Source organism: Notolabrus celidotus, chromosome 3 (genome assembly GCF_009762535.1).
Source record: "Notolabrus celidotus isolate fNotCel1 chromosome 3, fNotCel1.pri, whole genome shotgun sequence".
NCBI classification, from domain to species: domain Eukaryota; kingdom Metazoa; phylum Chordata; class Actinopteri; order Labriformes; family Labridae; genus Notolabrus; species Notolabrus celidotus.
This window is the reverse complement of record NC_048274.1, coordinates 38,493,018-38,519,875: the sequence shown is the minus strand read 5'-3', so window position 1 is coordinate 38,519,875 and position 26,858 is coordinate 38,493,018. Positions and strand designations below refer to the sequence as shown.

General features: G+C 40.6%; 3 protein-coding genes across 4 annotated transcripts in view; 1 reads left to right on the top strand and 2 right to left on the bottom strand.

Moving 5' to 3' along the window:
* On the top strand, positions 1 to 6,868 carry LOC117810862 (low choriolytic enzyme-like). The gene is made up of 10 exons (XM_034680851.1): positions 1 to 24; positions 117 to 183; positions 1,567 to 1,570; positions 1,693 to 1,770; positions 2,793 to 2,948; positions 3,283 to 3,403; positions 3,901 to 4,079; positions 4,615 to 4,696; positions 6,380 to 6,504; positions 6,609 to 6,868. Coding segments are annotated over exons 2-10 (801 nt in total). The 5' UTR covers positions 1 to 24; positions 117 to 129; the 3' UTR covers positions 6,611 to 6,868.
* fadd (Fas (tnfrsf6)-associated via death domain) lies at positions 6,720 to 12,675 on the bottom strand. Its single transcript, XM_034680852.1, has 2 exons — positions 12,082 to 12,675; positions 6,720 to 7,948 (listed from the first exon to the last, which is right to left on the bottom strand). Exons 1-2 carry the CDS (start codon positions 12,377 to 12,379, stop codon positions 7,668 to 7,670), a joined length of 579 nt encoding a protein of 192 aa, XP_034536743.1. The 5' UTR covers positions 12,380 to 12,675; the 3' UTR covers positions 6,720 to 7,667.
* Positions 12,676 to 18,464: 5,789 nt separating this feature from the next.
* Positions 18,465 to 26,858, bottom strand: part of ano1a (anoctamin 1, calcium activated chloride channel a) — an 87,501-nt gene continuing 79,107 nt past the window's right edge. For both annotated transcript variants that reach the window (XM_034681038.1, XM_034681037.1), the window contains 5 exons: positions 26,607 to 26,759; positions 25,468 to 25,520; positions 25,104 to 25,288; positions 24,633 to 24,738; positions 18,465 to 23,173 (listed from right to left, as the gene is read on the bottom strand). In XM_034681038.1, the coding sequence (XP_034536929.1) occupies positions 22,931 to 23,173; positions 24,633 to 24,738; positions 25,104 to 25,288; positions 25,468 to 25,520; positions 26,607 to 26,759 (740 nt within the window). In that variant the 3' untranslated portion in view covers positions 18,465 to 22,930. The remainder of the gene's footprint in view (positions 23,174 to 24,632; positions 24,739 to 25,103; positions 25,289 to 25,467; positions 25,521 to 26,606; positions 26,760 to 26,858) is intronic.

Here is a 26,858-nt window from a genome sequence, read left to right as displayed (position 1 = left end):
ATCATTCTCTCTTCAGGCTCTCAGGTAAGAACCACACAGTGTCAGTGATTCCGTCTGACACGTCACATTGATGTTAATGTAGAGACATATGGACTCATATGATCTGCCTTTCACAGGTCTGTTGCAGCCATGTTGGTCTTTAGTTTTCTGGCTCTGCTGCTGGTGTCCTCTTCCTGGGCTGAGGTACGAAATAAATCCACGATCCATCTGATCTCACTTTGACATGAAAGCCTGAATATAAAGTGTCTGCAAGGTTCAGACTTGGAGGGCTGCTCAGATTTATCTCTTTTTAACACTTTAATAGAAACATGTTAAAACTAACAGACTGCTATGTGTAGAATTTAAATCAAACCTTAAATAACACATCTTCATTTAGGATAAAATATTTTTTGAAGGATGAGGAAACTTGTTTTTTTCGATGTGACAGCGAATCCTGGGCTGTTCATGCAATGTTTGATAAATTAATGGTCAGTTTATGTTCAGTATGAATCTCCTGGTTAAAATCAGTTCTCTCAAATCTTTTGTTTTCAATGCAAGAGGCAAACATACGGGAGCCGGAGAGCTCACAGCACTGCAACTTAAGAAAACACATGCAAAAAGACAAAACACAAGCAAATTTAACATAGCCGCCCCCCACCCTCTGGAACTCTCTCCCCCCACACATCCATGCTTCTGACTCACTTCATTCATTTAAGAAACAGTTAAAAACTTACCTTTTCAAACAGGCATTCCCCACACATTCATTATTCCACCTCTTCCCTTGTCGTCTGCTTGTCTTATATGTCTTTATTGTATTTATTTATTGTCTCTCTTGTAAAGCGTCTTTGAGTTATTGAAAAGCGCTATATAAAACTTAGTTATTATTATTATTATTAAAAATAAATGTAAATATATGAAAAAAGGAATAAAAAATAAAATTACAGATTTGTTCTATATTTATTAAATTACCTTGATAAATATCATTAATGCTTTTTTCTGATCACACTTCTATTTCTTGTTTTCCTCATCTTAACATGTAAGGCATGGAGAGTAATGAAAAGGTGGTTATGCAAATCAGAGTCCCATCAGGGTGAGCAGAACCCTGACTCAAAGCACATGGGTCTTGTCTCACCCTGAAGGTCTCTGAATGTGTCAGACTCCTTTCCATGGACTTATTTGATATGAATGATCGGGTAACACAGCCAGGTAATAAGTGAGAAAGCTGGTCATGTCATATCAGAAAATCAAAGTCTTCCTCCCTCTCTTCAACAAGCAGTTAGCATCTACTTGCAAACAGGAGCTCAGCAGCTGCTGCTAAAAATAAAGAGGGACACAGAGATCTGCAACAAAGTCGTACATGCTCCCTGCCTTGTTACATTTTCCCTTTTGAAGCAGACTTTTGAATTAAATAAGCCCCCCACACAACAAAACACTCTTGAATGTTTGAGCTATTTGTCCTCCAGATTATAGTTTTAACAAAACTGAAGCTGTTGGTTGTCCTCGCAGGCAGAGCTGGATTCTATTCTTTCTTTTGGACTAACTGTCATCATGTTTCTCTTCTTTTCATGTCCCTGTGGATGAATACAGGACGGTAAGATTTCCTGTCTTTGCATGTAACCTCTTTGTTCCTCTCTGTGAAGCTGATAACTTTATATATTTTCTACATAAGATGCTGTGTTAGTGGATGTTTAGTGACTGACTGTATATGTGTAGATGTTGCCACCATTGAGGAGGACACATCCAGGGAGCTTTCTGTTGGTGAACTTCTGGAGAGAGCTAACAGAGACCGCAGTGAGTGAGGCTTTCTCAATCATCTACTAGTTATACAACCGTAGGACTGAAGAATTTGCAACATTAAGAAGCTTTAAAGGTGACATATCATGCAAAATAGACTTTTTAATGGTTCTCTACCTGAAATATGTTTCCCTGGCATGTCTACAAACCCCCCGAGAATGAAAAGAATCCATTCTGCTCCTGTTCTGATTTCTCCACCTTTCTGTAAATGTGTGTGAAACGAGCCGTTTCAGACTTCAGTGTTTTTGTTACGTAACAACAATATCCGGTCTGTCACGGAGTCAGAGCTCGGAGCTTGTTCAGCCCATAGACTGTATAAAATAATACTGAATCCCCCCTCCGTTTTTCATTCCCTGCACACATGTGTGCTAACAAGGAGCTTAGGAGGGAGGCATGCTAGTTGTAGGCTGTCTTAATAAACACAAAGGTTGGTTTTACTCCCCACGTCTGCAGATTTGAAGATCTAGTGGATGATTTTTATTTATCATGGAAAAGTGCTAGCGCTAATTAGCATAGCCACATAGCTACATGTTCATAGCTGTAGCTGTGTACCAAGACACACGTCTACATACTGACAAATAAAACAACAAGAAACACTAAATCTGTGACCAATCCTTCATAAAGGTCCTGCTACAGGCGCCTCTCCGTCAGGATCAGATTCTGGATCAGATTCAGAGGGTTGAAGTAACGTGATCTCTGAGCAGCCGTGTATATTCAGCCAACATGTAAACATTAGATCAGCATGCTGGAGAGCTGAGGCACATCCACTTCCGGAGGGGGCGTGGTCAGAGAGAAAACAGACTGTTCTGAGGAGGACTGAAGAAGAGGGTTTTTCAGGCAGACCAAAATCTGATTTCAAAGTGTTTTTTTGAGCATAAACTTTAAAGACATGTTTTGGGGACCTCTTAGACCAATATATATTGATGAAAAAGGCGTGATATGTCACCTTTAAACAATAAATGGTTCAATTACGACTGTGTATTTTTAATCCCAGCCCTCCGCCTGTGTGTGTGTTTCAGATCCTGGCCCTGATGAGCCCACCCTGATCGGAGGAGACATCGCTATCAAGCCTGGTGCCGACAGAAACGCCGACCCCTGCACCTCCAGAGGCTGCCTGTGGCAGAAGTGGACTGATGGGAAGGTGTACATCCCCTTCTTCATTGCCAACCATTACTGTAAGCTTTTACTGTTTGTGGTCAGATATACAAATAGATTGTTCTATTCAAAGCATTTCAAACACAGGAACTTTACTCAGGGACATGGGGAACTTTGAAGGTTCCTTTCAACCCAGTACCAGGGTCTAAATAAAGTTCTAGGGACATGAATGAGTGCCTTTGCTGTGTAATAATGACAGTGAAATAACAAGTCTTACAGTGACAATAACACAGGTCAGTCTGACTTCAAGTGAACAATCGTACATGTAATTTATATACATGTGTAAGGGAAGTATGGTGCAGTACTGTCAAAAACAACAACAAGATTTCTCACTCTGCCTTTCTGTTCTTCCAGCCTCCAGAGAGAGGTCCATCATCACTCGTGGACTGGATTCCTTCTCTGCTGTCTCCTGCATTCGCTTCAGGCCCTACCAGAACGGTGATCGTGAGTGGCTGAGCCTTGAGTCCAGGGATGGGTAAGGATCTGTCTGTGGGTTCAGAGTTCAGGGGAAGGGTATAAGCAGCATGGAGGACTTATTAATATTTTGTACCTCTCTTTATGAAGCCTCCATCATGAGGCCTAACTCACTTCTTCTTTTCAAGTATTTATAATAAAACAAATGAATATATTCATTTTGCTGACATTCAGGAGTTTATTGAATCACACATTTTCACTGAAAGTAACAACATGGTAGGCAGCCACCTTTACACCTTATATAAAAAAGTGGATCTTCATCATGGGTCATTAAGTTACTGATGTATCACAGGTTACGATACTTTACACTTAGTACTTACACTTATTCTGCACGGTGCAGTTCAGGGAGGCTACACCGTATTGTTTGGCACAATAAAAACTTGAAGCTTGAAATGCAAAAATGCAGCCTTAAAATTGTCCAATGCTTTCCCTCTGTTATGTAATTCTGTGTAATCTGACATAGATTACAGAAAGTGACTCTTGTCTCTGTCTGAACAGCTGCTACTCCTACGTGGGTCGTCAGGGTGGAGGTCAGACTGTGTCTCTGAGCCGTCAGGGCTGCCTGTACCACAGCACCGTCCAGCACGAGCTGCTCCATGCTCTTGGCTTCAACCACGAGCAGACTCGCTCCGACAGGGACAGCTACATCAGGGTGTACTGGGAAAACATCATCGATGGTTAGACAATCAATCGATCTTAATTTAAGTAGCTCCAAATCACAACAAATGTTATCTCAGACTCTTTGCAAACAGAGCAGGTCTAGACCGTACTCTATGTTAAATAATTAACAAAGAACCAAAATCAAGACAGGATCAGATCCAGTCCCATCTTACTGACAGGACTCAGTCTGATCTCATTGTAATCCACCATGAGCAGAGCACTTTGCAGCATTTAGCAAGTTACAGTGGCAAGGTCAAAGTTCCTTTAACAGACAGAAACCTCCAGCAGGACCAGACTCATGTTAGACACACATCTGCTGAGACTGTGGGGCAGAGGAGATTATTTATTAACACTCTGAACTGTTTTGAGCTGCCACCGCCCAGTGGCCATGAGCAGAACTGCAGATTAAAGATAATGATTAATATCAAAGAGTTTGAGCTGCTTCATATATGTAGGCGTCACCCTTTGTGCTCATGTTTTGAAAGTAAAATTTAAGCTTCTTGAAACTTGACTAAACTATACATGCTTGTGCTTTTCCTCTCACCTCTGCAGGCATGGCTTACAACTTTGACAAGATCAACACTCTGAACCAGGGCACTTCTTATGACTACAACTCAGTCATGCAATACGAGAAGTATGAATGTTTTTCTGCTATTGTTTACTTTATTTATATTGTTCACCTCACAGCTTCTTTCTAATTGTCTGTGAGAATGTTCTTTACTGCAGTTTCTTTGTAAATGTTTGATTATTGGAAAGGATCATCATGTGTGATCTATTGTGGCTAGCAGACTAAACTTGAGGCTCAGATGTAGACTGTAAGGAGCTGACAGCTTTTGGCTGCAATTTAAAAAAGCCATTAATCAGGTGCCTTAAACCGGCAGCTTTTTAATGGCCAGCAGGGGGCAGCAAAGTCCACAAAATGTGCCTGTTTCTCAGTAGATTTGACACATCAGTTAATGTTATACTAATGAGTTCATGATCTACTAGTTAACTTATCAGTGGTTAGCTTAGGAGGGCTACATACCATTCTTGTTTACAGTCTACAGCCTTTTTCACATACACGTCCTTCCTATGGAGTCTCCCCTGTCGGATAAAAGGAAAGGTTGGCAGGGGGAGAAGAGTCTCAGACTTGAGATGAGAAGCATGCCGAGGAAGCCACAGTCAGGGGCGTCGTAATGGGGGGGAAAGTGGGACTGACTACCTAGGGCCCAAGTGGGGAGGGGGGCCCTTAATGGGCCTGAAAGTTTTCTACTACGCTTTTCTTTTGTTTTGTTATAACTGCAATAAGATAACTCAAATTATCTGAATAAATAAACAAACATTCAGTCTTTCTTTACATTTGGACGCAGCTGTCTGTCAGCAGCAGACAGCTCCTGGGGTGCTGAGTGGACAGTAGCTGCGTAACAGACCGTGAGCCTCGATCAATCAATGTAGATGTGCGATTAATAAGTTAAAAACACATTTTCAATGGGCTATCAGTGTGATTTAAACAGCTGCCCATGCATAAAAATGCTTGTCATTGTCATATTTTCACAGCATCAAGTGTGGCTGAATCTGATTGAAAGTAAACTGCAGGTTTTTAGAGTTTTATTTGACTTCATGAGGTTAGATTATATCAAATAATGCCCCCTTGTTGTTACTCAACAAGTCACTTGTCTTCAAATAATCTTGTTTACAGAGGTGGACAGTCTGAAGGTCAATATTGTGCAGTTACATTTGGAGAAATGGTAAAATAATAATATTGATATGTAGCTTAGATTTGAGTCAGTGAACCAGGATAGTTTTAAGCATATATATGTGTGTTTAATGTAAATAAACCAGTATTATGGCAGCAATGTTATATTTTGTAGGGTTGGCTTTGGTGATGGGGCCCACTGGGATATCTTTTCAGGGGGCCCAGAATTCCTGGTGACGCCCCTTGCCACAGTGTAACGTTTACAACATGATGGCTGACCAAGCAATGCTTTGATGACAGATTTTGCATTTCTATCAATGCTTTGTGTAAACACATCTTGATTGCTCCCATTTTGAAAATGGGAACGTTACATGTTGCCCTTTCTAAGTTGTGGTTTGAGCTCATACATGCAGCTTATTTCAGTTTAGTGTAATGGGTGCATACTACAGCTTTAGACTTCACCTGAGCCCACACACTGACTGACTGATCTGTACATTAACTCTTCTTTCTCAGTGTCTACAGGGAAGAAGCATTTCTAGATCCAAATCACTGAGTCTGCCTTTGATCATGATCACATCAGGGACTGTCTCCCTCTGGTTGCTCAAACTAAAGCTCATCACTGTGCTGTCTGTGATTCTTCAGGTACGCCTTCTCCAAGAACAACCGTCCCACTATGCTGCCCATTCCCAACAACAACGTGTCTTTTGGCCAGGCCACCCAGATGAGCCAGAATGACATCGACAGGTTGAACAGGCTCTACAAGTGCTGTAAGTACTGCACATTTTTTTTACACATAGTATGAGCTGTTTTATCTTTTCAACCAGTCACTTTGATTAGAGCAAGTATTTGACTGATGTGCTCTTCTCTGCAGAGACATCACGTGACCTTTGACCTGCTGGGCCAGTGACATCAGTGCATGCTTGCACAGCAGACGGGTTTACATGAGTTTGCGTAGTCTTTTAAGAATAAACCTGCACACTTCAAAGTTTGCTGGACTGTTTTATTAAATGGAAAACTTCACAAACAACTTTTAGATTCTCAACATGTTCAGGAGACATATTTTAAATCCCAAATTATTCTATTTTCATATCACAAACAAAAATGTCATGGATCTAATAAATCATAACAAATTACATTTTGTTTTAGTTTGATTTGTTCTGAGTCACAAAACATCTCATGGAATAATTTCAGAGTAAAGGCTCATTCCAAAAGAAAATCCACATTTTTTCATAGCAGAGGGTTGGACGAGATGATCAGTTCAACTCAAATACCAGTGGCTAGTTAGCTCTGCTTAACATAAGCCACAGGAATCTAGCAGCACCTCTATGGCTCAGTGATCGACACGCCTCGTCCCTTTGGATTTGTGCACAAGAAAAACAAACATGTCATGGTTTGCAGCTGTTGTTGCTTTATAGGAAAGGGGATTTAGCTCTGTACCAAAAAATATTCCTTGAAAATACTATCTGTATACCTGTTTCAACTGACTGAATACAGTGTTCCAGCCTTTAATCACAGAGTCTGCTGTGTCCACTTTTTCCCTTAAAAAAAAACCCTCTTTAAAATGATTCTTTTAACTAAAGCTGCTGGCAGCTATTAACTAATCATCAACTACAGGTGAACATTAACAAAAAACACTGGCATGTCTGTAAAGTTTGCACAGCCACTTTCAGAGGGCACTTAATCATCATTTAATCAACAGAATTCAGAGTTCATTTCTTTTTTTATCCTTAAACAAAAAAATCTAATGGAACCAAAGTCATTGACACTGAAACAAGCTGAGATCAGTCCTGTAAACACACACTCTTTCACACACGTGCAGGTTTACAATCAGAGAGTCGATTCATTCACTCAAATATCATTTCTTTTTTTGCTTAGTTTCAGCATCAGAGTACAGCTTTATTAAGGTTGAGCACTTTAAATCAGATTTCGTTCACTGACATGTCAGTTTGGAAAGTTTGTCCTCGATTTTATCAGCGGTCAGGTTGAAATTGCAGGCTCTCAGAGCTGTTATCACATCATCTGTTCGGGCCTCTGCTCCCCGACTCTTCCTCCACTCCTTCAGGAGCTCCACCGCCGTCTCCTCCAGCTCGGTGGGATGTCTCCTAGAGATGGACTCCAGCTTAGTGTCACTCAGACCCAGCTTGCGGCCCAGCTTACGCCAATTTCGTCCCAGACTCTCTACGATCATCTCTGTGGCGATGTCCAGTTTGGCTGAGGATGGGGAGACATTGAAGGTTTAGAATACAAAATAAAGGAACAGTTCACAAATATTTTTGAAAGCAGTTACTTAAAACCAAGCATCTTCATAAAACACAGAGAAGTCAAATGTCTCCTGAGGCCAAGAGGGACATCAGTCAGCCAAGGGACGTGATTCAGAACACGCTTACAATACTCTCATCTGATTGGCTGTCAGGTGTTCATTCAGGAGGATTCAATATCAAATTAGTTTATACCATTACTAGATGTTAGCCAATACGTTTTATAATAAGGGAGAGAGTAACCTCCTAAAGGTTCAAGGTTCAAAGGTTTTAATTGTCAATTTTCACTGTACAGTCATGGCCAAAAGTTTTGAGAATGACACAAATATTACATTTTCACAAAGTCTGCTGCTTCAGGGTTTTTAGGTGTTTTTGTCAGATGTTTCTATGGTATAATGAAATACAATTAGAAGCATTTCATAAGTATCAAAAGCTTTTATTGAGAATTACACAGAATTCATGCAATAAGTCAATATTTGCAGTGTTGACCCTTCTTTTTCAAGACCTCTGCAATTCTCCCTGGCATGCTGTCAATCAACTTCTGGACTAAATCCTGACTGATGGCAGTCCATTCTTGCATAATCAATGCTTGGAGTTTGTCAGAATTTGTGGGTTTTTGATTGTCCACCTGCCTCTTGAGGATTGACCACAAGTTCTCAATGGGATTAAGATCTGGGGAGTTTCCTGGCCAAGGGCCTAAAATCTTAATGTTTTCTTCACCGAGCCTCTTTGTTATGACTTTTGCTTTATGGCAAGGTGCTCCATCATGCTGGAAAAGGCATTCTTCATCACCAAACTGCCCTTGGATGGTTGGGAGAAGTTGCTCTCGGAGGACGTTCTGGTACCATTCTTTATTCATGGCTGTGTTTTTAGGCAAGATTGTGAGAGAGCCCATTCCCTTGACCGAAAAGCAACCCCACACATGAATGGTCTCGGGATGCTTCACTGTTGGCAAGAGACAGGACTGATGGTAGCGCTCACCTCGTCTTCTCCGAACAAGCCTTCCTCCAGATCCCCCAAACAATCGGAAAGGGGATTGATCAGAGAAAATGACTTTACCCCAGTCCTCAGCAGTCCAGTCCCTGTACCTTCTGCAGAATATCAGTCTGTCCCTGATGTTTTTACTGGAGAGAAGTGGCTTCTTTGCTGCCCTCCTTGACACCAGGCCTTCCTCCAAAAGTCTTCGCCTCACTGTGCGTGCAGATGCACTCACACCTGCCTGCTGCCATTCCTGAGCAAGCTCTGCACTGGTGGTGGCCCGATCCCGCAGCTGTAACACCTTCAGGAGACGGTCCTGGCGCTTGCTGGACTTTCTTGGGCGCCCTGGAGCCTGTTTGGCAACAATTGAACCTCTCTCCTTGAAGTTCTTGATAATTGGATAGACGGTTGACTGAGGTGCAATCTTACTCGCTGCTATAAACTTCCCTGTTAGGCCCTTTTTGTGCAATGCAATGATGGCTGCACGTGTTTCCTTGCAGGTAACCATGGCTAACAGATGAGGAACAATGGTGTCATGCACCATCTTCCTTTTAAAGTTTCCAGTCACTCAATCATGACAGATTGATCACCAGCCTTGTCCTCATCAACACCCACACCTGTGTTAATGTGTGTGACACCTGTGTCTCATTGAAATGATGTTAGCTGGTCCTTTTGTGGCAGGGCTGAAATGCAGTGGAAATGTGTTTTTGGTGATAAAGTTCATTTTCAAGGCAAAGAGGGACTTTGCAATTAATTGCAGTTGAGCTGATCACTCCTCATAACATTCTGGAGTATATGCAAATTGCCATTATAAAAACTGAAACAGCAGACTTTGTGAAAATTAATAGTTGTGTCATTCTCAAAACTTTTGGACATGACTGTATACGAGACATACGGGAAAAACGAAATGCTGTTTCTCTCTTCCAGCTTTTAAATATCTAAAATTTAAATATAAAATACAATAAAATGTAATAAAATACAGTTCTATAAAAACATCCTATGTACACAGTGCAGGTAGTGCAGTGACAGTTTAAAAATGGACAATGAAAATGAAATAGATAACAGTGCAAATGATATTAAGGTGCAGACAGTATACGAGATAAGTAAATGATTAAGTAAACAGTTAATGTGCAAAAAGAGTGGGAGAGTCTGATTATTCTGTCAAACTCACATCCAGTTCACATTCAGTCACTTTCTGTCTGCTCTGGGTGGATATAGAGGGCCTTCACTCAAACATTGTAGTTTAGTACCATAATTATCTGTCTTGTAGATTTGTCTGAAAATGTCTACTCACTGCCCCTGTTGAGATTTTAGGACGAACAATGAGTAAACTAACACAGTACATTTACATATATCTGGTCTACAAAGTTATGTTCCAGTTACAAAGCAGCTGCATGTCGAAGTGATGGATGACCAGCATGGAAAAATACCAGGTTACAAAATGTGTTTGTGTTCAGTGCTGAGGTGATTTCTTAATGGGCGTGACGACCTGTCCCGTCATGTTCAGAGATGTATTGAAGCTTGTGCCCATTAAAACGTAATGCTTTCACAGACTGAGTATGAGACGAGACTGTGGGATAAATGATCAGATGTGACATAAACCAGAAATAAAAGTACATTATGTCTTCATATACAGGTTTGGCCTCATGGTGAAGTCATGCGCCCCACATAAAGAGGCTGTAATAGTCCTCGATCGGGTGATTCCAACACTCAGCTCCTTTTCCACACGCCACTCCCTGTTCTCTGTTTCCTACTCTACCCAATGATCCACTGTCCTGTCCTCTTTAAATAAAGACATAAACCCCCAAATATACAAGAAAAAAAGAGGCTGGAGACTATGCCTATGCTTTATACTGTCTATAAGCTTGACTCACACTAAAGACTGAAAATAAAAGTTATCAAATTCATCTACTGAAGGTGCTCCAACTTTTGTACTGTAATTTTGGGGGCATATTTATTCATTTTCTGATAGTGAAACTATATTTTTAATGTAGTTCCAGATACCAGATGAGCAATCAGTCTACTAGCCTCCTGGGTGCTATATCCCCCCTTTAAAGGCAGTGTGCACAGTTCTAATTCAATGCACTTTCAATCAAACTACAAATATTACTCAATGTGATACTAGCTGTCGGATTTTGTGTGTACTAAATACACAATCTGGTAGTTGTACACAGCTCTGGCTCCACGAATCAAAAGCTCACACCCTTACCTCTGCAATCTACATATGGGTCTACATTCCCATATGTTTCCTGGTGCAGGTGAGCCATTAAAGGGCCTGTTGGCATTAGAGCTGCATTGGCAATGCATGCCCATGAATCTCTGTTTCAGAGCTTCTCTAAAAGCAATAAACACAGCAGTGTATTATTTGAATGTTGACAAAAAATATCCAATGTTTTCTTTATTCTAGTTCGCACAGCCGGTCATTCCCTGCATGCAGCTTTGTACATGTGTAAATCCAGAGGTTTAGCATTGTTTTGTGTATTTAAAGTCTGTATGCTGGACTGGCTGAATACAAATGTTCATGCTATTGTATTTCAGAGGATGCTTACACTCAGTGCATTAAGTGCACCAAGCTAGAATTAATGCTGTCTAGTCCAGCACAGTTTCATGATCAGTCTGTGTTCACACTTAAAGACAGGTTCTCCTATAGGACCATTTGAAGGCTGCAGCTTGTAGCAGCTTGAATTATTGCACTGTGCTATACTGACATGTGTTACAACAAGTCTCTCTTACTACCCAGTGTTATTAAACATCAGCCCTCACTGCATCAACACAGTTATATCCATTACAGGACTATGTATTCTTTCTAGAAATGAATCCTGCTTTCCTTTATTTATGAGAAAAAAAGTTAAGTCTGTAGTTTTCCTCTGTATGTTAGATTATGGGGATGTTACATCTATTCAGTCTTTGGGTACATCTGTGTATCACTCAGCACTAAGACACACAGCGACAGGACATATCATTGTCTCCTTAACATAAATAACATGCAAACAACTGCCCGACTAGATGTTGTTGATTCTGTTAGTTCATTGCAGACCAGACCCAAAGGACTGGATAAACTGCGCCGCCCCACGGACTGACTGCGCTGTGCGTAAATTCATGTCTCACCTCTTTCTGGTTCAGACGGGAGGTTTTCGTTGTTTTCCGGCTGACAGTCAAAGTTTCTAAGTCTCTCTGAGAGGTCGGGTCGGACCTTCTCGAGCAGTTGGCACACATAGTCCGTGTTGTCCTCTCCCAGTTTGAGTTTCTCCTTCAGAAACTGAAACAGTTTCCACCCGCTGTCGATTGTTTCCAAATATTTCTTCCCGATGTCATTATGACACAAATACTTGATCTGTTCCAGCTGATCCGGGGACAGACTGTTAGAGATCTCCAGTAACACGGAGTTAAACTGTAAAGAACTCATTCTGACACGGAGAGCACCTCCACTGACTGACACGACGGTCTGATCCGTCACCAGGAAATGCCCCACTCTTTACTTTCACTTCCGTTTGTTAGCCTGGGTCTGTTTGTTCGCAGGTCAACGTCAGATTCCTGAAGAGTTCGTGGTCCAGACCATGTTCCAGGTGTGTAGACCAGAGTTTTCACTTACTTTTCGTGTGCGCCTTGTTGGCTTGAACCAGGAACTATCTTACAACCAGACCTTAAGGGGTGCCTATGGAGAGATTGTGACATTATATGCTTGTCAAAAAAAGATCCGCCCCCATATATAAAAAAATAAAAAACATGATGTGACGACAACCAGAAACTTGATTTACTCACTTCAACTTTTCAACTTACCAGGGGCTGTTCTCGGAGGGTAGCCTGGGGTGGCCATGCCCCACCCTTAAAATCTGATTGGCCACCCCAAAATCCTAAATAATGATTTGGTATTTACTTTGTCAAATTCAGTACATAAGTTAAATGTCCTATTTGGGCTGTGTTGTGTTATGTAACAGGGTTAAAAATGCAATATTAATTATTATTTCTTTATAATTACACAAATGATACCTGTGTGTGTAGAGACTGTAAAAAATATGGACGTAGTATCCGTGACGTCACCCATCTCTGTTTCTGAACGCTGTTTTGAAGCCAATTGGCAGCGGCAGCCATATTGCTTCTGTCAAGCCACTGTGACGTAAAGAGGCGGGCTTTGAGCCTCCTAGCCAACAGCTGCAGTGTTCATGCAGGCAGCTGTGCCTCTCATTGGAAGACTAGTAATCTCAATATCTTTGAAATTGCAGCGTTAGATAAAAATTCACCCCCCTCACAGTGAGAGGACATCAAGAAAAGAGCTATCCAGACTACACTCATCTTTTGTACCAGGCTGTAAACATGTTTATTTCTGCTTTAGAGACCGTCTCTTTCCCATTCATGTGTATGTGACTTCCAGTACTTCGGGAGCCAGCCTCAAGCGGATCCTTGATGAACTGCAGCTTTTAACACTTCCACATTGGACTCATATTTTTAGACCAGAGGTTGCCGCTTGGTGTAGAGCCTCTTTGTGTATTTGTTTTTCTAAAAGTATTTTTAAGTGCAGCCTCGTCTTCCGGTCATTTTCTTCTTCGTTGGTATCTTGGCCTTCATATTTGATTTGCCCCCTTCCCTCTCCCCTTTTGTATGTTATCCCTGGGGGAGAGGTAAGTGTCCGGCGCTTAACTTTTCTGTTTCCATATATTTATTTATTCTATGTGTGCTTTTGTCCTGTATAGTGTTTTAATGTGTATATTAAACAGAGTTTACTCTTATTTCTTTTTAAAGTCATGTTTAAGCAGACTAACTGAACGTGCACGTGCTTCATGATGGTTTGCGTGCACTGAAGGTTTAAGCTAGTTGAAATGTGCTTTTATCTGTGCAGGAGCGGAGGCGGGCTGCATACTTTATAAACTCAGAGGTTCCTGTCTGTCTGATTAACAGGTATGATTATTGTGTTTTATATCTTTTATGTGAATGTAATGTTTATGCATGTTACGCCCTTTTGTATGTTATCCCTGGGGGAGAGGAGCGGTGGCGGGCTGCATACTTTATAAACTCAGAGGTTCTTGTCTGTCTGATTAACAGACTAACAGAATAAACGCAGAGCAGGTCCTGGTGTTGGTTGTCAGTCAACTTTAACAAACACAACGCAGATTCCCACCGGTTACAGTTACATATTATCTTCTTGCTGGTACTTTAAATCAGGGGTTCCCAAAACTTTTCAGCCCATGACTCCCAAAATATAGATGCCAAAGACTTGCAACCCCCGACTGTCCCTCAAAGTGATTTAAAGTGGCTTCATTTAGCTGGTCTGCAGAAAACGATCCTACCTATATGATCATGTGTCTGTGTTTCCTGTGCTGTTATGAATGAACCTACTGATACTGATGCCTATGATAATTAATTGTTCATTAACCCTAAACTTAGGAGTCATCTGGAAACAAAGAAAGGCAGAAAACTCATTACATTTTATATTTTCAAGGTTTTATTTCAAATTTAGCTACTATTTTTGACGATATTTGTAGTATAATGGGTAAAATGTACTATTTTTAAATAACTTAAAAAAAAAAAATATTCTGGAAGACATCTCACGACCCCCCCATTTGCGTCTCATGACCCCCAAGGGGATCCCGACCCACACTTTGGGAACCTCTGCTTAAAATCACGAGTTTGAACATTTTTTTTCATTAAGTTCTTAATGATTCAAGCCAAGAAGATTTAAGTGTACCCAATCTGCTGTGTTACTTTTGAGAGTAAAAAGCAGAAGTACTTAGGTATACAGCTTTGGATACTGTCATGTTTTTTATTCTATTTTATTTTAAAATTAATTTAACGAGGAAAACCCAAGCAACAACCTCCGGTCTTAAAATATAAAGCTCATGCAGAAGTGTTATAAACTGCAGTTCATCGAGCATCCTCTAGAGGCTGGCTGCAGAAACACCGGAAACCACATACACACCCATTCAAAGAGACAATCTTAATAATAATGATAAACATGTTTACAGCCTGGTTCAAAAAAACTGTTTGGGTCTGAATAGCTAATCGGCACACTGTACGGGGTGAATTTTTTTTATAACTCTGTATTTTCGAAGATATTAAGCTTACAAGTTTTGCCCAAATAAGGACATGGCTGACTTGATTGACAGGTGGGCACCCTGTAGCTGTTAGTGAAAAGGCTTAAGGCCCGCCTAATTACCTTACACTAGTTCAGACAACGTTTGTTTTGTTCAGCATTTCCAATATGGCGCCTGCCGACAATTGGCTTTAAAGTAGCGCTCAGGAACAGATGGGTGACATCAGTGATACTACGTTCATTTATTATATAGTCTATGGGAAAACCTCATCAAGGTTAAGAGTCTCTTTTACAAGAGTGTGCAGGCCAAGATCAGCAGCAGCACCTTCCAACAAAGTTACAGACAAACAACACTAAATTCTAAAACATGACAACATATCATGGATCACATAACAGAAAGTAATCAGTCAAAGAATCTACCAGCTAATGCATCTTCCTCCAATACCTTGATTCAAAAACATTTAAAGTCAAGCTCACTCAATCCAAAATTGTCCTGCAGGAGGTTCCAGGCTGAAGGAGCAGTATTTATGAAACTATTTTTTCCCATTTCAAGACAATGTAGTTCAAGTTTTAAAAGATAATGGAAGATAAGATGATATAAGATACTACTTTACTGATCCCTGGGGGGAATCAGTTGTTGCAGAAACACAGAAATAACAGCAAATAGTAGTATAAGAATAAGGGTTGAACAAAATAGGGTACAAATAAATACAAATGATGAATTAAATCAATTCAATTAGAAAAAGATGAATAAATACAAAAACATTAAAGTGGGGTAACAATGCTTTCCATCATGTATGCAAAGATACTGTTGTTATTCGTGTCAGTGTCTTGTCACGTCCTGTGGGGATTCTTTTTCCCATAACAACCTGCTCTCCATACATTATCCCACTTAGTACCCGGACACTAACTTAAAAACAAACACGTTGTCAAAAACATTGATTACAATATTATGTTATTGATTTAAAATGATTTATGTTGACAGTTTTTAAAAATTGTTCCAGTGATTCCACGTCAGTGATCGTTCCATGGTGATGGATTCTTCTCTGCCTGTTAAATGTGTCTGAACTCTTTTCAGTGGATTGATTTGACATGACGTGTGATCAGTTTGACTCCGGTGTTGTTCATGTTAGTGAATGTTAATAACCACTGTCAAGGGGTTGTCAAGGGGTTTTGACCAATCAGAATCAAGCTTCTTACACAACCGGAAGATGAGCAAGAACGCCAGGTAATAAAAAAGTATGTTAAACCTGCTTAATGGTTAATATAGTAATACTCCCACTAGAGGGAGCCATTGTTCAAGATATTGTTTTACAGGGGTGTAAGGTTTCCAATTCTTCTGCTCTGTACTTGAACATATCTGTATCTGTCTGTTCCCAAAGCAGCATGATGCTACAGCCTGTAAGTGTTGCTAATCATGGATAAAGAGTCTAGAGCACGACCAGAAGTTGACAAGTGTTTCTTTAATTTAGTAGAAGTTACCACAAATACTGAGCTCAATACCATCCCTGCAAAAGTCAGAGCCCCAGTTTGGCCCCCCGTCAAAACAGTTTGGCTCCGCCCCTGTAACTGGTAACAAGATTAAAATAACACAATCACACAGAGTAGAAATCCAACGTTTTGAATAGATTCACTAACTTAGTAGCTCTTGAAGATTGCAGGTTTTAGTAATAGAGTGTATTTATTTTTACAAGTTGGTTACTGACTGTGTGCTAAATGTTTAGTTATGTAAACAACTTATTAGGATATAGACTTCTATCTCAAGTCTATGATGCAGACGTGTTTAGCCAGTAATGGGCCTGGGTGGCACTGGCCCACTCACTCAAAAAGTAAAACATAAATCTATTTGTACGTCATTCAGAGTTGGAATTGATTTCATGATCACTGAAGAGTTTGAGTGTGACGACGCAATGGATACTTCAGCACCAACTCTCTAAGCATTTCACTCAAACTGCACTGTTTGCACCATCCATCCATCCATCCATCCATCCATCCATCCATCCATCCATCCATCCATCCATCCATCCATCCATCCATCCATCCATCCATCCATCCATCCATCCATCCATCCATCCATCCATCCATCCACGGGGCTGCAGTCTCAGCAGGGAAGCCCAGACACTCCTCTCCCCGGCCACTTCCACCAGCTCCTCTGGGAGGATACTGAGGCATTCCCAGGTCAGCTGAGAGATATAATCTCGCCAGTGTGTCCTTGGTCTTCCCCGTTGTCTCCTCACAGATGGACAACCCCGTAACACCTCACCAGGGAGTCGTCCGGGAGGCATCCTTACTAGATGCCCGAACCACCTCATCTGGCTCCTCTGGATGCGGAGGAGCAGCGGCTCTTCTTTGAGCCTCTCCTGGATGTCTGAGCTCCTGACCCTATCTGTAATGCTGAGCCCAGACACCCTGGAGAGTAAGCTCATTTCAGCCGCTTGTATTGGCGATCTTGTTCTTTCGGTCACTACCCACAGCTAGTGACCATAGGTGAGGGTTGGAACATAGAGTGTTTGCGTATTCACTGGGGAGTTCACTGAGTTAAATGGATTGCTTGAGTTTTTATTTCATCACCTCACTGTACTTACTTCAGTCCCCTCTTACAAATGTCTTTGATGCATCACTTTCATTCAGTTTTACATCACATTGTGTTATATGTAAGACAAGAGCTTTAAACACAGTTTAAGCCTGAGGAAAAACAAAAACCTTAAACATGGACCCTGCAGCTGAATTTAGCACCCCACCTGAACCATTGATCAGCATCTCAACGTCTTGGCTGCTGCATTGCAGGTGACAGAGAGTGATGTGTGTGAGGTTTGTAAATCTGAAGAATAAAGAGAAGCCCTGATAGTAAGTATTACCAAGATGGTTCTGCTTTACTGTCTGCTGTGTTTCAAATCTAGGCTAAAGCCTGGGATGCTCTCATGAACCACATGTCCCTGATGCATTTTAAATTTCCTTTGTTGCATTTTGTGAAACGTACAATTTATGACTTCATTCTTTTCTGCACTGGAACTGTATTTCCTGTTTATTATTTCATTTTAGCTCATTAACTGTGCATTTACTTCCACTTTCACTCTACCATCTGATGTGTTTTTAATATCATTTTAATGTTCTTCTTTGACCACAGAGAGCACTCTGCAGTCAGCGCTGTGTGAAATGTGCTTTATTACAGGCCTCCCTGTCCTTACCTGTACCTATAAGTCAGTGTGTCCTCATAACCAGAGGCCTGCTGCTCTTCACCTCAGCTGAGCAGATGTCTCAATCCTTCCTGAAGCCAGAATTACTTACGCCAGATTGTTGTTCTTTGTTTGTGTCAGGCAGTCTTTGCATGTTTACAAGATTTGGTCAAAACACAAAGAACCAGCAGCTTGATGACCACAAAGACAGACCTCAGGTGAACTTAGTCTTGAATAATAAGGGATTCAGTCAGATGTCTGAATGTTCAATGAATGTATAAACTTCACGCAGTTCATCTCTAATTTATTTGCAGTAAGTTTAAACAAAAAAATTGATTCAAAATATCAGAGACAGACAAATCGCGTATACATGCATACACACATGTTGTGAAATGTGCTTCGACATACATTATTATAGATGTTAGCATGTCACAACTTGTGTTTTATTGATGCTCTCAATACAACATAGAATCAGACGGCAGGAGAAGGACATCTCATGAAGACACCCGAGCGACGGTCTTCACATGTGACATCAGGTTATTAAAGAATCAGAGGCTAAAGATCTTCTAGCTAAAACAGGCTCTGCATCCCTGCAGCAGTTTGTCACCTATCACTGAATATCAACACTAACCCTACTAACGTACACATCTGTAACAGTATTAAGACTTGATCAAAATAAAATGTGCAGTTTCTGCTTTGAAGAGCAAAGTGGTATCCCAGAAAGAAGTCACGTCTTATAAGATAAAAATGTCTTTAAAGGCTGCACTCGGACAGATGCTTTCCCAGACATCCTCGAGTGAACAGCCCAGAAGGTCCAAAGTGACGACTTACATTGAATAACAATTTAAACCATCAGATCTATGGTCCCCTGTGAGCTGATAAACCCTCTAAAACTAGACGTACACGAAGAAATGCATCATAATAAAAGAGTACAGAAACATATGCAGAGTACAGTTTGACCTAAAGTGATAAAACATCACTGAAACTTAAAAAGTCAAATACATTCCATCAGTCTGGGTTGAGGGCTTCGATTTGGGGTAGCCTGATGTATTTACAGCAGGGTGCAGGATCTGACACATCGACGAGTGTAGACTGTACGCAAGACCGCACACTTCAGTCCACAGTACATTTACAATCCTCAAAGTGACATCCAGTCACTCCCACGTGTGTTTTTGCAGGTTCATAAATACAAAACAAAGAAGTATTCAGTCTTTGTGCTTGAGTAGCTTAAGAAATGCAGCTTTAGGAAAATGCAGATGATTTATGCGGTTAGTATAAGGCAATGTAATCATATTAAAACAGTGCTGCCTTTCCTGGTTCGACAAACGGACATCTCAAATGAGCCAGTGAGTTTTCACAAAGGTGATGGTTTGGATCCCTTGAGCAGGTGGGAGATTATAAGGCAGGTAAACAGTGTCACTATTCTCCTTAAACAGCTGTCACCATAGTTCCCTTGAGCAACACTCTTGTGCTGGTTTCTGGAGACATTGTGTTAAGCAAATGTTAAATCCTGCGTCCCCTTAAACATGAGTTAGTTCCATTTTCAGGACTCATCCTTTGCATTCATATTTCAACAGATTCAAAATGAACAGCTTTATATAGTTTACAGTTGGTAACTGTTAATGCTAACTAACGTGTATTATGAGCTGCTGCACGGGCAAATGATGCTATTCTGCAAAACACCTTTTAAAAAGCTGAGTTAAGATTTCCAAAGATGTCATGTTTTCATCCTCTGAACTCTGAGCTGGATAATTTAACATCTCCCTGTCATGGGCACAAAGACAGAGACAAATTCTGTCAAAGTTAGTGGAATGTGATCTAAAGGAGACTCCTCTGTGTGGTAGACATCATCATGGCAGTTATTTAAACCTGCATGAGCTGATTTATAGAGACTATAGGGGAGCAGCAGATGAACACTTCAATCGAGTCATGTTAAAGGTACAGTGGATAGAAATCAGAGTATTTAGCGACATCTAGCAGCCAGATTGTAGAATGAAAGTGTTTGACTGTGGCCTTCAAAGACAAAAAGCTCCTGTGATGCATGATAAGTATGATCCTCCTTTGGTCAAGTCTGTACTATCAAAAACATCCACCAATACTAACTCTACCACTCTCAAATGAGTGCATTTGGCACTCATTAAATGCAAAAACTTGTACTACTGTAGAAACAGAGCAGTGCAGGATGTCGCCCTTTTTATATTTAATATAAAGTTAAATATATATTTTTTATATTCAGGTGATTAAATACTCACATAATCATAAGGCGTTCATCGATCAGAGGAACTTTACCCGGGAACTACGTGCGTTTCAACCGGTGGACCCAGGGTCTATATTTAGTTCAGGGGTAGATGATCTCCCCCTGAAAAGTCCCTGCTCGGAGGGTAGTACTTTTCAAAGCTTTTGGGGGGCAGGGCCTGCAATGCTGAACATGTCTTATTAACCGCAGTGTTTTTATTCCTCCCTCCGTCCACAATAACATCACACACATCTGTGATTCTCTTGATTTCTCTTTCTTTCATTAGTTTTTATTTGTTCTATCTTTTTTGTATGTGTGTGTACTTTTCAAAAGAAGAAGCTGTGATTCTCTTGATTTAGCAGCTTGTAACAGTAGTCTTCTCTCAGCCCACCGTGAATCTGTCTCTCCCGGTGTTCCGGTTTTAAAAGTGACCCTGTAAACTGGAGACCTTCAGCTGAACGTGTCAGTGTTTGTGGAGTTTACACAGCTGTTGAAACACAGAGGGAGTTCCTGGGAATGCAAACTAGTTTAGTTTTTATTAAGATTTCAAAATATCCTCATCAGATATTTAATGATCGTCTAAAGATGTTTATGAGGGATGCATCCGGCTGAAAGTCTCCAGTTAACAGGGTCGCTGTTTAAACCAAAACACCGTCCGATCTCTGCCACGGCTTTTTGAGTTCAAAAGGATTTTAAAGCCGTGTTGAAACGTCTTTGCTACTCGCGCTTATCTCCTCTCACGTGTTGATTCAGTGAATCCATCTGTGATGAAATATAGCACCATCTAAAACAGCACCAGCTGAGTCTCTTCATGCTAACAGGCTAACTGTTGTGTTGCTCATAATGATACCTGCCTGTCCGTCTGCTCCTACGGTGTCATCTGTGATGAATGGCATTCATCTTTGTTTTACTGCCCTCTACTGGTCTGGTGGTGTAGTGCATTTACTTTCTTTCCTCCATACGTCACTGGCCTGATTTACACAATCTACCCGGGACTTCAGCCCACGGTCGAAACGCAGACAACAATGGGGGCACAGGAACCTTTTAGTTCAGGGTAAAGTAGTTCTGGGGGCTAAAAGACCCCAGAACTCTTGGTCGAAATGCACCTTTTTTAAGAATATCATATTACATTTCTACCAAGTTTGTTCTGCTAAATGTCGCTAATTACCACAAAAACCTTGGATCATGGACCCAACAGCTTTACAAAGCGTTTTGGCTTCTTGCAGCTTCATGTTTTGGTTTTGTGTCTCAAAAACTTTTTAGCTTCTTATTTTCAGCAACGATTCGCTCAAAGAGCCAAGGAAAAATGTATTTTTTTGAGCTGAAATTGTATTAAATACTGCGCTGAGAGGCTAAAGACCCTGAACATGATGTGTATGTTTCTCTCTGTATAACTAATTGTTCACTTTGACATTAACTGTAACAGGTTAGTTTGTTGACATTTGGTTTACGTCGCCTTTTCAGCTCATGCTGCTGTCCCCAAGCACCAAAAAAATCAGTCACCACAGCTTTAAGACACGACTCTGAGATCGTATCATGTGGAAAGGATCCTCTGTATATTGAAAGGTAAGTATCTAAAGTTCAGCATCTCTGTAAGGTGAGATGGAGAATGACATCATGTCGTGTTTTTGACGTAAATCTCATCATTTTCACTTTTAAGAATTCCAGTTCATCAAAGAGAGTCAAAATGTGACTTGTGCTTTTGGAGTCATGGCACTGAGCCCTGTTAGGCGGTTTGTTAGTATTCAAAGGGTAACATTGAGCAGTATCGTGCTTGTAAAAGAGAATCGTACAAATCGACAGATCGCTTCTAAAACCTTGATTTGATCCCAACAACCACAGCACATGCGCCTGAACATGTTGCATATTCAAAAACAGTACATCAATAAATTCCTGCCGTCTTTATAATTGTGCAAAAACAAACAAAAAAAGCCGATCTGAGTTTTACACGTTGATGGCAGGAGGGAGGATCTCAGCAGTGAGATACCTTGAGGGATCTTCTCAGCAGGACCACGTGGACGGATTGGCGGAGGACGTCCCGGATGAATGTCATATTAATTTACTGCTTGTAAATCGGTTCCTGTGATTGCTTTCTCAGACGTCCTAAATAATGGTCGCAACAAGGTGAATCCCCCCGAGTCCAATAAAGCTAATGGCTTTTTCCTTTCAAATACATCCAATAAATAATGTGTCGTGATCTTTATTCCTATCAGTGCTGTTTGAGTATCTCCTGGAATTGTGGTTAATGACTTAGTAACTTAAGGAAAGGTTTGAAAAGAGGCAAACAACAACTGTAATATGAGCATTTCAAAGTTGAGCTATCAGGTCGTTTCTGCAAATATTCCCAAACCGCATGAAAGCAGCAAAGCATTGCTAGTATTAAAAACGTAATGAGAAACCGTCAGAACTTTTACCAGCTGGGTTAAAGCAGCCAGTCGACTTATTTACAGTTTGTGTACATGTGTTTGCTTGTTGCTGTTTATGCTTGTTTTCTCAGAGCCCCGCAGCTTAAGAAGTTTAGGAGCAGTTTGCGTGCGATACAGGTCGCGAGCGGGGCTGTGATGGGCTCTGATTGGCAGATGAGGGGGAGGTGTAGTTGTCATGGTTGTGGTTGTCCCGCGCTGCAAGCCTTTTGCCCTGCTCCTCCTTCATGAAGAGCTCCACCATGAGGATCTTCTCCTTGTGCATCTGCAGGCTGATGTCCTTGGGGATGTCCGGGATCAACCAGTCCACAAAGTCACTCATGAGCATCACCAGGTTCTGCACGGACCACAGGGAACAGAGAGCAGGGAACAAAGAGCAGAGCAGGGACTGGGTTATTAGATGTACACACATCCGAGACAGACTACAGTGAGTTACTTTTGTGGTGGTCATGTGACGTGTCATTAAATGACTTTTTACTTTGGTAAACATGTGACAGAGGTTTATCTACAGTGGTAGCAGAGGTAGAGATCCGTCTTCTAAAGCTACTGCTGTTACCAGACCAAGCAAGAGTGCAGCTTTAAATTTGATCAGTGTTCTGATCAAACAGCAGTGCTTAGTTAAACTTAGAGCCTTTTTAAATCACAGGAAGAGAATGTTTTGTTTCTTTTTTTAAAGGTTAAACAGTCTGACTCAGATAAAAGCATTCAGCAAAGCAGATGAGGCAGCTTTAGTGTTTTCCCTCTCTTTCATTATTGAACTACCAGAAACAAGCTTTTATTTAATTTTCCTGACAGGAGGAGGTCTCTAGCTGAAATACAAAATATAGAGTAAGTCAATGAAAGTGTCCGAGATTATTAATTCTAGATAAATAGATACAGAGACGACAGACTGAATCAAATTGAGGACTTAATTTGGCTTTTTGTTTATTAATGTGATATGACTTAAAATGTGATCGATTATAGATTCAGCTTTCACAGTCATGAGATTCTTACTGATATTTCTGATCTTAATTCAGAACCATAATTTGGCTTATTTCTTATACTTTTTCCATTCTGTGTTTTAACATGGAACTGTGCAATAAGCTATTAACACTGACTGTTATGTATGCTGTATTCTTATGGTATTACATTACTTCTTGGTTTCTAACTTGAAGTATTTATGACATACATTATGTATTAAACATACTGCATGAATCAAAATTATAATATAACATACATAGCACAGTCTTTGAGGCACTTATTCATCTTTAGAGGAGCTCCGTGCTCAAAAACTGATTCAAAACATAAACCAAAACAAACAAAATCACAATACAACACATGTATTTCCATTCTTTAAAGCATCTAAATTATTTATCACAGAACCAACAAGCTGGTGTACACTTCCTTTAAAGGTATCATAAGCTTTTGTTATTTTGTTTTTGCGTTTGGATAATTATAATAAACACAAGAGAGCATGTGCTTCTTCAGGCGACGCTGGACTCAGAGAGGGGTAAACAGAGCCGGTTCAGTGAACAGTGTTCAGTGTTTCAGTGTTCATTAGATGAACTACAGGGAGGAGCTGACAGCCACAGGCCGTGTTCAAGCTGTTTCTCCTCTGATGTTAACTTCTCACATTTACATCCTGCATTAGATTCTCATATGCTCATTCAGACCATAAAATCCATCAAATATGAGTCTTGTGTTTGCTGCTGTTTGCTCCACACATAAAATATGAACTACAGAAGTGAGAGCGATGTCTACATGAGTTAATGTGGGAGAACAAAGAATCTGTGTTTGACATCATTTCTGTTCCGAACCTGAAAGACGATGACGAACGTGAGGCGAGCAGCCAGAATGGCCCAAAACTCCTTTGAGAAATTATACCGCTCGTCGGACCACGGAGGCTCTCTGTAGTCCTTGTACCTGCAGACCAAAAAAAATTCAGTGAGAAATGTTCATCACTGCAGGATTTGACAGACATCTGAGTTCTCACTTATTACAGAAAGAGTCAAAGAAGCGCTATAATGATTCATATCATCTGAAAAATAAATGTCAAATCCACAAATAGTGAGTTAAACGAATATACAGGTAAAAAAAAAAAAAGATGTGGGTATCAAAAAATAAAATTAGGATTCATGCAAATTTCTGACAATACATTTCCATGACTTTCCTCCTCATTTAGGAACATTTTCTTGACAATACATGATCTAAAACATCTGTGAGACATACGTATACAAACCCATATCAATATTTTCAACAGTAGATGAAACCATCAGGTGACACCTTACCTGCATACATCTACATGGTAGCCCAGGTGCATGGGCTGGAGAGGCTCTGTGTTTGGCTGGAAGTCGCTGACGTTGAAGTAGGACAGGGTGTGATTGATGAAGCCGTGCATGGTGCCATTAGGGCTGTACGCGTACTGATAGACGAGCCGCGGGATGAAGTCAGAGGTGAAGGAGATGACAAAGGCCTGCAAAGCAGAGAGTTAACATCAAATCATCAGAATAAACCAGACCGTCTTCGAGGTTTCTATATTTACAGAACAAAAAGCCTCCAGTACTCCATCATTTCAATTATCCTGCTGTGAGTCAGAACATCTTTCTGACGTGTTTCTGTGCGAGTATCTGTACGCTGACTTTAAGGACTTACATTAACGATGACTGCTACTTTGCTGAGACCTCTCAGGAGGTTGTACCAGATACCTGCAAACAGAGAACAGTCATTAAGGTGGAAACAGCAACTGCAACTGCAGAAGATCAATAAGTACCCTGTGCAACCACTAGATGACACAACAGTCTATAAGAAGTGTAGAAAAATATCATCGAACTGGAGAAAGTATCACAGGAACACAGTGAACAACCTACATGATCAGTTAGGTTTGGATTAGATGTTGGCTTTGTGAAGATGCAGCATGAGAAGGGACGAACTGTCACCCTCTGAGAAGTCTAGACCTCTTCTTTAACTTACACTATTTGAAAAGTTTAAAAATATATCAAACTAGCAGAGTGATTTATCCTTTCATCCTCTGTAAAATCAATTATTGAGATTCTCCAGTTCCAGTCCGGATTAATGAAGTCTGCTCATAGGCTGGATGCTCCATGAGGTCTAAGCCTGTTTGCATTAACTCGTGATTGATTTTAAAATTGATTATTAACAATTACTTTTGAACTCCTGCATGGTCTGACCCTGAAGTCGCTCCTGTGCCACGTTCCACAAAGGTAATACAACTGGATGAACTACCAGTGCACCCAGCTCTGGATCATACAACTACCTCTATTATTTTTAAAATTCTTTCTAAACCTCAAAATTCTGCATTAAATCATTCCAATGTTGAAAAGCACAGCTAATGTGATGTAAAATACATTGAACTGCATGTCTGGAGCACTTAGAGATACTCTGACATCCACATTAAGTTAAAGGTTAGATCTATTACATTTAGAGAATTGCTCTTTAAACGCCTACAAGAGGCTGAATTTAAAATTTATTGTTTTTAAAACATTAGCCAAATTTCAGATGAGACTTGTCAACCTCTATAAATCTTAATATGAACCTTTAACTTTTAGATAAACAGGGCTTTGGATAGCGTCTAAGTCAGTAAGGATATGTAAGAGTTTGTGAAGTGGAGATGATAAGGTTTGTTCATTTTTTATTCAGAGAGGCCGCACACAGCGAGGTAAAGACCACATTTGATCAAAAGTAAAATCTTCTTTTTACATAAAAGCAATGCAGCTAAAAACATAAAGAGGGATAAACAGAGTTACATTTCAGTCGAGGTTATAAACACTTACCGATGTCTTTGGCTTTAGCTGCGATCGGCCTGCGCAGATCCATAACAAACTTCTTGGCGTCCAGGCGAATCTCGATGATGTTGTTCAGGAGGGCGAAAAGCGGAGCCAAAGGAAAAGAGGCCACAAACAGAGTCACCATCCCAAACTGGATGACTAAAGGAACAGACAGGAGGGCAAATGATCCCAAAGTTACAAGAGAAACACATCACTTCAAAAAGTCACAGTGAATGTGGACGCTACAGCACAGACATC

Coding starts and splice junctions, on each gene's coding strand:
- fadd (XM_034680852.1), bottom strand. CDS start 12,379: ATGAGTTCTTTACAGTTTAACTCCGTGTTACTGGAGATCTCTAACAGT. Junction 7,949..12,081: donor CCCGTCTGAACCAGAAAGAG/GTGAGACATGAA, acceptor CCCCATCCTCAG/CCAAACTGGACATCGCCACA.
- LOC117810862 (XM_034680851.1), top strand. CDS start 130: ATGTTGGTCTTTAGTTTTCTGGCTCTGCTGCTGGTGTCCTCTTCCTGG. Junction 3,404..3,900: donor AGCCTTGAGTCCAGGGATGG/GTAAGGATCTGT, acceptor CTGTCTGAACAG/CTGCTACTCCTACGTGGGTC. Junction 4,697..6,379: donor TCAGTCATGCAATACGAGAA/GTATGAATGTTT, acceptor GTGATTCTTCAG/GTACGCCTTCTCCAAGAACA.